The 12519-nt window shown below is 38.0% G+C and overlaps 1 protein-coding gene across 1 annotated transcript; it reads right to left on the reverse strand.

Annotated features, from left to right (window-relative positions):
* Positions 1 to 1709: 1709 nt before the first annotated feature.
* LOC116415865 lies at positions 1710 to 5571 on the reverse strand. Its single transcript, XM_031921409.1, has 4 exons — positions 5281 to 5571; positions 2391 to 2969; positions 2124 to 2297; positions 1710 to 2069 (listed from the first exon to the last, which is right to left on the reverse strand). Exons 1-4 carry the CDS (start codon positions 5569 to 5571, stop codon positions 1710 to 1712), a joined length of 1404 nt encoding a protein of 467 aa, XP_031777269.1.
* Between the last annotated feature and the right edge of the window lie 6948 nt (positions 5572 to 12519).

A 12519-nucleotide genomic window follows, 5' to 3' on the forward strand; every position in this document is an offset into this window, starting at 1 on the left:
TGGGACCTGACACCGGGGGTCCATAGATATAGCTAACCAAGAAGGCGATCACTATCCCATCGATTAACACGGAGTTTAAGCGGATGTGCCTGGTCACTATCTGTGTCTGGAGTCGGGAGTTATTCCTGCTGCCTCCTGCGATGCACTTGGTCCAGCCGACATTGGTATCCTGTCCCATTACCGCTCTGGCTTGTCTGCATCCTTGAGTTCCTTGCCATTCCTTAGTATGCTCCCTCTCAACCCAGCCCCAGATTTCGCCCGTTAGCAGGCACCTTGCGGCACCTGTGTAGGGCTCTGGCCCGACTGGAGGGTGTTTAGCTCCCAAAGCTGCAAGTCTATCTGCTATTTCGTTACCCCTGATCCCGGTGTGCCCTGGGACCCAGAGCAGCCTGACCTTGTTGTTGTGAGCGGTCAGCTGATTTACAACCACTTTGCATTTCCAGACCAGTCTGGACGTCGTCCTATGAGCCATAAGTGCTCTAAGTGCCGCCAGACTGTCTGAACAAATGGTGATAATTCTATCCCTTGCGCCGAGTTCAATGTTCCTCTGAGCGCAGGTCAGTATAGCGTATATCTCGGTCTAGAAGACCGTAGCATACCGCCCCAGGGAAAAGAAAGTTCCTCTTCCATCCCTTTGGCAGTAGTACCCCGAACCAGTGCCAGTCTCTGCCCTAGAGCCATCTGTGTACCAGACGTCCCCAGTTCCTGGTAGACTATCCATGCGGGCCTTCCATTCTTCTCCTGTCAGTATCACGACCCCGTATCTTCTTCCAAAGAAGTAGCGCGGGATCATCATATCAGTTTTGATGGAAAATTCCTGCAAGAGACCCACCCCACCCGGCAGCCGGGTGAGCCTCGTGCCTTGTGTCCATTGTCCGTACGCATTGAGTCTGTGCGCTGCCTTAGCAGCCATCCCAATGATAGTAAGATGGAGTGGTTCCACCTTCACAAGGATTCCAAATGCCTTGCTCTAGCACCCGCCAGCTCCGCCCTGGGCCACCAGACCAACGCGGCGTAGGCCAGACGAGGTACCAGCACGGCCCTGTATAGCCACAGTATAATCCGGGGACTTAGTCCCCATGTACTGCCAAATGCCCTGCGACATGTCCAGAGAGCCACCAGGAATTTATCGCACTGGGCCGTGAAATGCTTCTCCCAGGTTAACTTTTTATCCAGAACAATGCCGAGGTACTTAGCTGAGTCCTTTACCTGTAGGGCGACTCCAGAGAGTTTGGGCGCTCTGTAGGCATCTAACTTGTACTTGCGGGAGAAGATCATCATTTCGACTTTATCCGGGTTAACCGAAATTCCCGTCGAGCAGCACCATCTCTCCACTTTCCTTAATGCAAGCTGCATGGCGTCCATCGCTGCGCCAATTTCACTTCCTTTTATCAGTATCAGGAAATCGTCCGCGTAGGCTTGAGCATAGCAGCCCCACCCATTCAGCGCTTCCAGTAGCCCATTTGCCACCAGGCACCAAATGTTGGGCGACACCACCCCGCCCTGCGCGAATTCCTTACTGACCTTGCCGGAGACCGTTACGGTTCCGAGACTGGAGATCACAGTCCTGCGTGTAAGCATGCCCTGAAGCCATTTTATTAATAGTCCAGGCATCCCATGTATTCCTGCCTCTTTGACAACTGCTTCATGCAGTTAAACGCTCCCTCTATGTCTAGAAATACTCCCACCATTACCTCCCCCCTTTCCAGCTACTCCTCAATGCGCCAAACCGCCGAGTGTAAGGCAGTCTCTGTAGAGAATCTCGTCCTGTACGCATGCTGGTTAGGGTGAAGAGGAAGCACGGTTAGTATATCGTCTTGAATAAATCTATCCACCAATCTTTTTAGTGTCTTGAACACAAAGGAGTTAAGACTTATAGGTCTATAATCCTTGACGGTGGCGTGACTTGACTTCCCTAACTTAGGAATAAACACAACCTTGGCCGTTTTCCATATTTCAGGTACATGAGCCAAAGCTACACTTGCTCTGAAGAGCTTTACTAAGGGGCCAACCAGTCCCTCCAGCCCCTCTTGAAGGAATGCCGAGTAGATTCCGTCGATGCCCGGCGCCTTGAAGGGTTGAAAGTTCCTTATGGCCCACTTGACCTATTCCGGTGTGACGACCTTCGCCGCCAGATCCCATGCCGCCCTCGGCTGCCTATTCCTACCCGAGCTCTCATTCTCCATCTCATGGGAGAGCCGGAAGCCCGGGAAGTTGGCTTCCAGAAGTAGTTTTAAACACTCCTCTTCCGAGGTTGTGTATTCTCCTGTAGGCAGTCTGATTGCTTCAAGCCATACCTCAGGATTTTTCGCGAGTATCCGTAGGAGTCTGGCCGCGTCAGGATATCGCTCGATATCCTCGCAGTAGTCCCTCTATCCCTTGATTCTCACCACGTTGATGCGGTTTTTATATAGCCTCTGGGCTTCTCTGAGAATCCGCCAATCGACAATATTGCGAGTATTCTTGTCCCTGTTAAAGGTCCTCCCCGTTTCACGTCGCAGATCCTCTAGCTCCCAGTTCCACCATGGGGTACCCCATGTTCCCTTTGGGATGGTCCAGGGACAGCTTCTCTGGAAAGAGATGTTTACTATCTCACCTAGCTCAAATGCCCAATGATCAAGCTCATCCGTTGTTCCAAAGCTTGGTTTGAAGGATTGAAGCTTGTTCCTAAGGTTTTCCCTAAAGAACGCCCAGTCTGTTTTCCTGGGATTCCTAAAGGCTCTTGTTTCCGAGCATCTTTCCTTCCATTCGAATTGGATGTATCTGTGGTCGGACAGTGAAGGTTCGTTAGATACCCGCCAGCTGCCCACCCACCCCTCCATTCCAACTGTACACAGAGTTAGGTCAATCACCTCACTTCTAACCGAATTGCAGAAGGTAGGTTCTCTGCCCCTGTTCATAATATACAGACTCGTCGTTACCAGATACTGCAGCAGTGCGTCGCCTCTGCCGTTAGTATCCAAACTGCCCTAAACTATGTGATGAGCATTAGCGTCGCATCCCAGTATAAGAGGAATGCTTCGCTGTCTATAGTGTTCAACAAGATCTTGTACCTCCCTTGGTGGGGGCTCTTCCTGAGATTCGTATGGGAAGTAGCCAGAGGCCACCACAACCTCCCTCTCAGAGCCCCCTCCTACAGGGAGTTTGATGCATTTTAATCTATACCTAGACTTGTTTTTTTCTTGTTTTTGTTTTACCAATTTGTTGACAAGATTTTCAGTTCAAGATTATGCATGTGTATTTTTTCATGGCGATTTTCCGATCACTGGTGATTTTAGCTGCGTTCCGCGAACTATCCTTACCATTATAACTCAGAAATTAAATGTTGAACTTTTCTTTGAAACATCATGATTATGGAATGTTATTGTTACTATAGACTACTTTAATTTTAAGTTATTTCATAAAGCATATCCGGAGAAAAACGAGAAGGAGGAATTTTAACTCCAACCTGCAGAGTTTCTTTTTCTGTTTGTTTCTCTTTGGCAATCGGCGCGCGTTATCGTGACGAATGTTAATTCTCGAGTAAGGCACCAACGTATACATCCCATTAGATGGCAGTCTGTAAGCCTATTTATAATAGTGTGATTGCACAGTAGAAAAATACTTGAAGCTAAATAAATACAATAAATGAATAAGAAATTTAATAATAAATGAAGAGTTTACAAATTTTCTTTTCATGCCGATAACATGCCATCAACTATAGATAATAATATAATATAAACAATTATAGCTATGCGAGAAAAAGAGAGGTAGAATTATAATTGATTATGTATATATAATTGATTCGAAATAATTATATCTATCAAACAAAAAAGTACAAAAACTTTATAGAATTATATATGAAGTCAAAGCAATTCAGATATTAAAGCAATACGTAATGTTGAAGGAAGCTACGTGCCAAATTAGCAAATGCTTAAGATGGCAAATTTTAAGATACAGATTATACATACATATAACCATGCATTTAGTGAATAAAAGCAGTTGCAGCAAGGTCTATTATATTCGAGAAGGAATTATTTTTTATCATGAGTATTAAAAATAGTTTTTTCGTTTTTGTCTTACGTTTAAGCATTCCAAAAAATGTTTGTCATGATGAAAAGTTGTGTTTTCAAAATACCTAAAACTATTATATTTACCTTTTTTTATGTAAAATGTTTAGCCGCAAGTTTAATAATAAATAACTGATTTATTGCTGTTAACTTGAGTTAGAAGTAATTTCATCGTCAAATATCCATTTTCCATAGATCTACAACTTTTCTAACTAACATTGTTTCTAGAATGCTTAGTATCCGAGTTTCAGTGGAAAATTTGTTTTAAGCAACTTTCCACAGTGTACGTATTCGCGGAATCAAGCAGAAGGGGACCTAACCACCTTAAAATAATGTTTATGATACTGTCATATTTGAAAAAAAAAATAAATAAACTGATAGATGTTTAAAATACATTATAATATATGTTATATATAGTAAAAACGAAAAAAAACAGTTTTAAATATTTTTTTTATGGCCTTATATGCTCAAAAATAGCTATGCTAATAAGCATGCTGGTTTTTTACTGACCGCAGGATTCAAAAGCACTGGAGCATCATATTAAAACAAATCAATAGTTATTTTGTTTGTTGTGAGTGTTTTCCTGGTCCGAGTGTGGGATTTAAAAAAAACAGCTAGCCGTAAAAAGTTTAATGGAATGAAAGTCAAAATTTTTGTATTTTTCCTGATTTTATTGAAAACTTTGACTATCGTTCCATAAAATTTTTTAAGGTTAGCTTTTCTTCAAAATCCCACACTTGGACCATGAGAACACTCACAACGAACAAAATAACCATTGATTTGTTGTAATACGATGCTTCAGATCTCTTGAATTTTGCGGTCAGTGAACAATACTTAATCATCTCAATATTAACTTTTGTCAAATAACATTAAATATCACAGTTATAAGTATTTTCACTATTTTTTTTTTATTAATATTACATTTTTGTTCAATATATATCACATTATTCACTTTTTTACACTTTTGCAAACTTTTGTGTTCATCACTGACTGAGACTACTAATAGCGACTGGTATAGTTCAATACTTTTTTGATAACTTCTCATAATACTTTTAATTATCTGACTGCGTCTCAATACTTATTAGACCTCTGAATACGCCAAGCCAAATCTGTAAACACAACATATAATCTTAGAATGAAAAATTACAATTAAAAAATTTAAAATATTGTATTTGTGCTTTTTATACACGCCCCTTAGAATTAAAATAAAATTTCAGTATCCGCCACTGACATATTCATTATCAGCAGTGGGAATATTCAATTGCCTTCTCAATCTTCGTGCTTCTTTTGAATTCATTTCTGTTTGTTTCTCAGCTTCCTTGATACGTAATTGGTCCTTTATCACTGCAGCAGATAATGCATTTTTGCCAGGTTCAATATCAAGGTTAGACATGAGAAATAATAATCCTTTCCAGCCAATCGAAAACATAATGCACGCTATATATGCTGATATTTCTAATGTTTCAAGTCCAACAAAATCAGTCTTTGGTGCGATGTTCCATAAAACATTATTGAAGGACATGTTAGCATTCTGCGTCTATCCACCTAAATATTTTCTAAGAAGCTCCGGCTCAGATAGTTTTTTAAACACATCTTCAATTTCATCTAAAAATTGCTTTTGGTATTGCTGGAGGATGGACATAATCTTGTTCTTTACCTTCTGCTAATGCCTTTTGATATTTGCACCAAGATCCGGATACAGTAGGGCAGTACATATGTTGGGGATTTTCATCAGTCGAACCTTTATGAAAAAAATGGCCCAAATTGCTCTGGTCATGTCTTCTAAAGAATCAGAATTTCCTCTGATAGCATTTCCATAATATGTTTGTAGTTCGTCTATTAATTTGATCTGTCAAGCGTCCTTTTCCACCAATTTTCTTTTTATCGGAAAGAATCTCTGATTTAATTTTTTCTTTTAATGTTCTTAGTTGCTTGCCGAAACGTTTCTGCACGTGGCCACAACACTCTTTCTTCGTAACTACTACATGATTACCATACGGCTTTGCTTCCAAAATTTTTGAGAATGTTGAAGAATCACCATCGTCCAAGTAAGATACGTATTTTACATCATGCTTTTCTACTGAGCCACAGAAAATATCCACAATGGCTGAAGATTCCATTGATCCGGATGAGCCAATATGATTTTTAGTGCACGATGGTAAGTGCGCACTAAACCATTCTTGCCATTTTGGAGTCCCTTCAGATCCATGAATTTTTTCATATAAATTGCACTGTAAACAGTATGAGGAAAGCACTTCAATATCAATGATTTTTCCACTTTCTTGCCCAATAATTGTAAAAACACCATTGTAAGATCTATGACCTCGACGCTGCCGTGTACCATCACCTTGAACACCTATGTTTCGCGTACAAGCTACAACTTCGCCAGGAGTATTTGTCAACTCCGATTCATTCTCTGACATATCTTCCTGTTCTAAATTTTCGATACTCAATCGACGAATAGCTTCTTGATTGGAATCATCAACTTCAACAGTTTCTTTGCTTGAATTCTGAGTAAGTTTGATTTCCTCTTCAACGGCATCAGTCATGAATTTATGAGCAACATCACAGGTAACGTTTAATAGCTGTTTTCTGATTTTAGTAAAACTTGAGTTTTGCACTGGAGCAGAAAAATCCATCACTCCACAAAAACTTCTGAGGCTTTCAAGGCCAACCCCAACTATTCTCATGGCAAGAATACTACGTCTGTTTAGTTCATAAATATTTGATCTTTTACCAATTTTCTTGCAATTAAAAAAAAGTATCATATTTATACTTATTACAAGAATGGTATACTTTCCACCTAATCCACTACAACTTTCTTCATACATGAATTTGTTATTTCCACCACATTTACACACTAAATTATTTTCAAGAATTGTAAAAAGAAGTCCTATAACCTAGTAAGAAGAAAAATCCTATAATCTTCAAAACTGACTTCTGGATAGTAAACAGATGATAATTTATAAGCGGAAGAACTTTTTTTTTTATAATTCGCATTACAGACTTTTGGACGTTTTTTTTTCTCTGCCAAGAGATCTTTTTTTAGCAATTTTTGTATGACGGTTTCTTGAATACATTTTATATTTTTTATTAAAAGCAGAAGAAACCTGTAGCATAACATAAGTATGTCAACATTAGGCTACGTATGCACGAAAAAAAATTCCGTAGCGACTAAGCTGATTCTACAATAACGCGCTATCTATGTATGTATGTATACACACTCGCACACACTATATATATATATATATATATATATATATATATACACGCGTGAAATGAAAAAGAATTTGTACATGCAGTACTAAGGCAGAGTCTACAATAACGCGCTATGTATGACATGCTAATTATGTGTGTATGTATATAATTGTGCGCGTATGTGTATAATTGTGTATGAATTATTCTTTTACTAACTTTGATCGTAAATTTCATATTTACCGGAAAAACATTAATTTTGCAATAAATAATTTCTCTAATTTTTCTAAACAAAATAATTGTATGCAAATCTGATAGTGAAAACGTGATCAGCGACCCCAAAAACAGTAGACAACCAATCTGTTATCAATTTTTTATTTGATTTTCAAAAGTCGGTTTAAGGTGGTTAGGTCCCCTTAATCTTATTTTGTAACCACAGTACTTTAATTCAGGCCAAATCGATAATTAACTTACTGAGATAATCGTGTCACACCAAATTTGTTTACATTAAGTTATAACACATATCTTATACAAGGTAGAATGTTGGCAACTACAAATATCGTTTCTATCTTCATGAATCCGTAACTTTTATATTATGATTCCAGTTTCTCCTTTGAATAATAAAATAATTGAAAACATTCTTAAGCTTACAAAATTTTATATCTATGCTTATAAATAAACGTTTGCGAATGTAAGTGACTTTGGTTGAAAAATCTCAAGCATTAAAGTTAAGCAGCTACGGTTAAATCAGCTGAATCATTATCCAAAAAGAATGCACGCTTGCCGTGCCGTCTATAACATGCAGCGTTCTGTTCCGGTGCGCTCAGCTTTCTGCATTGTCGATGCGACGGGTGCCTTTAATTGTTTAATTAAAAAAAAAATAGTTAAATGTAATACCTAGTGGACCACTCTCTCTCTCTCTCTCTCTCTCTCTCTCTCTCTCTCTCTCTCTCTCTCCCAGGTCAACTTTGAATCATCTGTGCGCAACCTGGGGCTGGTGCTTGACTCAAAACTTACGTGGAAAGAGCACGTTACACAAACTTGTAAACGTGCTCACTCTTTAATGTATCGGCTATATTTCTTTCGGAAGAGCACTAGCCTCAGGTTGCGCCAACATTTGGTGCAAGCACTCCTATTTCCCCTCATCGACTACTGCTCACTTGTTTACTGCGACCTGACTCAAGAGCTTGACTTAAAACTGCAGAGGCTTGTCAATACGGGAATCCGATACATCTATGGTGTAAGGAGGGACGAGCACATCTCCCCTTACAGGCGTGAGTTGCAATGGCTCACCACCGCCGGACGTAGGAAGTACTTCATGGCCTGTTTTCTTAGAAAAATTTTCAACACCTCAATACCAGCTTATCTACTAGCCTATTTTGACTTCCACGTCGCACTCAGGCCTGTCAGGGGCGAGGTGACTCCACTGGACATCCCGTCCTTCAAGACGGAGACGCTGAGGAATTCATTTTTCATCAGCGCCTCCTACCTCTGGAACAGCCTTCCATCTCAACTTCGCGACACACTATCCATATCACACTTCAAACAAGCAGCCAAAAATTATTTCTTTAATTTGGAAAACACATAAACATCGCACAAACATACACACATTCTCATTCATCTCATTTCACTTCATTCCATTACACACTCTTCACACGCACTAGCACCCTTACACAAAATTTTTATTCTTTTTATAATATACTATAATTTGTTATATGTACAACAAAATGTACAAAAATAAAGAGCAATTAATCTAATCTAATCTAATCTCTCTCTCTCTCTCTCTCTCTCATTATTATTTATTTAATTTTTTGGTACACATCAATCTCTTAACACAGCTACGTATCATCACAATTAATTAATTTACAGCATCATTGAGGACTTGTATGTCCAGCAAAGACTGTCAACCAGTTTTTTTAGCAACATTTTTTAGTTTACTGTAATTTACGAAAGTGATATTTTTGCTTACTTTTTTCAAATTAAGCTATTCTAGGTTTGCAAACAACGGAGAGTTGTCATTGAAAGGGGTATTTACTTTAAATATTTTTGGTTTCAGCGAAATAGTTATCAATACAAAATCCTTTCTATAAAGCTAGAGAAAAACTCGTAATTCTTCCAATGTAATGTACATATTCGTGTTCAAGTTAGTTTTTTATAAATTCCTGCGTATCAATTCTATCGCTATTATCATTCTTTACTAAGTCATACTCTAACATGTGAATATTAAAGTCTCTGAAAATGCAATAATTTTTTATATTTCTATATTTTGACAAAAACTATCTAACACTATTTACAAATTCTGTCTTCGGCATATCGTGACACATGTACTATGTGTCTTTTTATTAATCGTAATTCACAATGGATTGATTGTATGAAAGAGAGAATCGCGTGATAAAGTGACCTTGGAGAATGTGCGTTATAAGTATACGATCCTATCTGTCGTCTTTGAGTCAAAATTACATTAGTCCAGAGCTGGATCGTGAGTTGCGAAATCGAGAGCGAGCGCCCGTAGCACCCCCTTTTGTAGACTTCCCAGGTGGTGTGATTCCTACCCGAGCGATCGTCCGGAATCGTAAAAGGGAGGTTGTGCTGATCCGAAAAAAAAAACGGGCTTTAGGGTGAGTCCGAACTGTTGATATGCGCGTATTTGACGACTTATGCATCGATTGCATTATAACCAGCAACGCTATATACGTGTGAGTATTCACACGTGACACGTCCTTGGGGTCGGTACCGGGAGATCTCGTCCGCAAATATAACTATGCAATAAAATCTACATCTAAAATATTTTGAGAAATTTCTTATATTAACTACTTCCCTTTCTACTCTATATCCTTACGATGTATATTAATTTAATAGCGATTTAAGATAAAGGCAAGTACATTTAATTTACACAATATGCTATGTTTGGCTAAAGTATACATACTTGACGAAATTTAAAGTAATACGCCTCTTCTCTGCTGACATAAAGTGTTTGCGTAATCCTATCATACATTATGACTACCTACAGAGTTTCTCTTTCATTTAAGTTTTTTAAAATGTACTCTTGTTTAATCTTATGTTGCGTCTTGATTGGTTGTCTTCATTGTTCTTGGCTCCAATCATTTGCAAATTCAACCTTAAATCTCTTGGCATCAGGGCTGGCTGAAGAAGCATCCCATTGGCTGCGGCCAGCTGCTGTAGGTTTAGGAGGCTGAGGCCTGCTGATTTCATTGGCAGATAGTATGGAAGGATCTGGTTTGTCATCTCTAATCGTCTGGCCTCATACATCTGTTGGTGCTCTGTGCTTAGCTGCGCATGAGTATTGTGTCATGAAATCAATCTATCGCGGTTTCGTAGCGGGGGCTCCCTTTTTGTAAGAACTTTCCATATAATTATTATGATAATAATAATTGCGAGTATACTAGTCCCGGAGTAAGTCACTATTGACTGTAGAGATTAAAATCTACCGTAAATGTTTTTGCTTCCTCCTAGAGGAAGTTTTGTAATAGTAAAATTTTGAGTTTCGTCAAAACTTCTAGAAAATATACTTTTTGATGTGTTAGAAGTTCAAATCACGTGTTTTTAGAAAATGTCCGTATGGATGTGTGCGCGCGCGCGCGCGTGTGTGTGTGTGTGTGTGTATATACCGTAATATTTCTGGAACTACTCCTTCAATATCATTAAAATTTGACATGCATGTATATTTTTGGATTCTGAATTCGGGAAAACATTTATTTTTTATTTTTCGAACTATTTTTTTATGGCCAATTTTTGATTTTTGAAAATCACTATTTTGCGTTTTTTTCAATCATCCCATCGTTACAAACAATTCAGCTAATATGCATTTAAAAGAAAATAAAATTACCTACTTTTCCCCGTTTGGTCCTCGGGATCGACCGTTTTGTTCCACAGATAAAATGGAAAAGATAATATTTTTTTTAAATTCATATCTCTGAAACTAAACATCACAACCTCACGAAGAAAATCATGTCGATGGATCACGTGTCGAACTATATCCCATTAAAGTTATTTGACTATTTATTTTTTTAGTAAAAATCGAAAACTGAAAAAAATGAGTTTTTTTGTGCCTCGATTACGGAAGTAAAAAGGCTTTATTGCACTTGAGATTTTGTGAAAAAATAGATATTTTATGTGTCTTGGCTAAGTTCATTGCGCAGCTTTCAAACCCCTATGGTTCTTAAGATATCAAGGTATCAATTTTTTTTTGAAAATTTTTTGATTCCTTATATCTCTAAAACAATGCAGTCAAATGCTTCAACATTTTATTTGCTGATTCACCAAAAAAAAGCTATTTGCTGCTAAAATTTTAAACGATTACGTCGAGCGGTTCTCAAGTAAAGAGCTAAAATGTAAAAACTGATTTTTCTCAAATCTTTCTCAAAAAGTCCCTCCCTATGAATTGTCCCTATGCAACATGTTTTGAGAGTAGAATTATACGGCACAATATATATTTGTTTTTTTATAGTAAAATTATACGTAGGTTTTTTTATATTACAATCTTATTCTTTTAATACGATAACTTTATTTTTACAGAGTTATCCTTTCATCAATCTCTTCTTTTTCGCGATTTTGAGAGATTTTGATGGTTGATTTTGATTTTGGTTTGATTTTGATGATTGATTTTTCTGATTATTATATATCTTTTGCTATAAGAAAATTGCTCCTACAGCAAAATAATTAAGCTTTGAAATATTTAAAATAGCATTCACATACTGTATTTTAAAACAATATTTTATTTATTAGAACAATAAGTTTCGTTGGAGGAAGCTACGTGCCAATGAATTGGCAGCGGTTTTTTGCCTTGTTAATAATATCCCGGAAATCTCGTCCTGTTTTTAACAAGTGTGTTAGCATATTCTTTTTAAGGTTTAGGGATTTTGTCGCCCCTTCTTTCTCTAGCGTATCTTTAACAAAGGCTAACGACGTGTTGCATGTACTGTTTATTAATGAGGCTTCGTCTAATTCCTTTTCGTTAAATAATACATATATATATATATGTGTGTGTGTGTGTGTGAGATAAGGATATATGTGTTTGATTATTGGCCCAGAACGAAATATTCCGTTTCTGGCCAAATGTAAGCAAATGTATCTGATGCGTTCAGTGATTTTTACCTGATCGGCAAGGCAGACGCATGACACTAAATTGGATTCAGATTGGCATTACGGTGAGTCTTTTGTTTCGTATGCGGTAAGATTTCGTTGTGTTATGGTGATTTTAGCTATATCGGTTTTATTTATGATTCTGATCTTTGTATTTTGTCTGATTTCAAGG

This window comes from Nasonia vitripennis (genome assembly GCF_009193385.2).
Source record: "Nasonia vitripennis strain AsymCx chromosome 1 unlocalized genomic scaffold, Nvit_psr_1.1 chr1_random0005, whole genome shotgun sequence".
Taxonomy (NCBI): domain Eukaryota; kingdom Metazoa; phylum Arthropoda; class Insecta; order Hymenoptera; family Pteromalidae; genus Nasonia; species Nasonia vitripennis.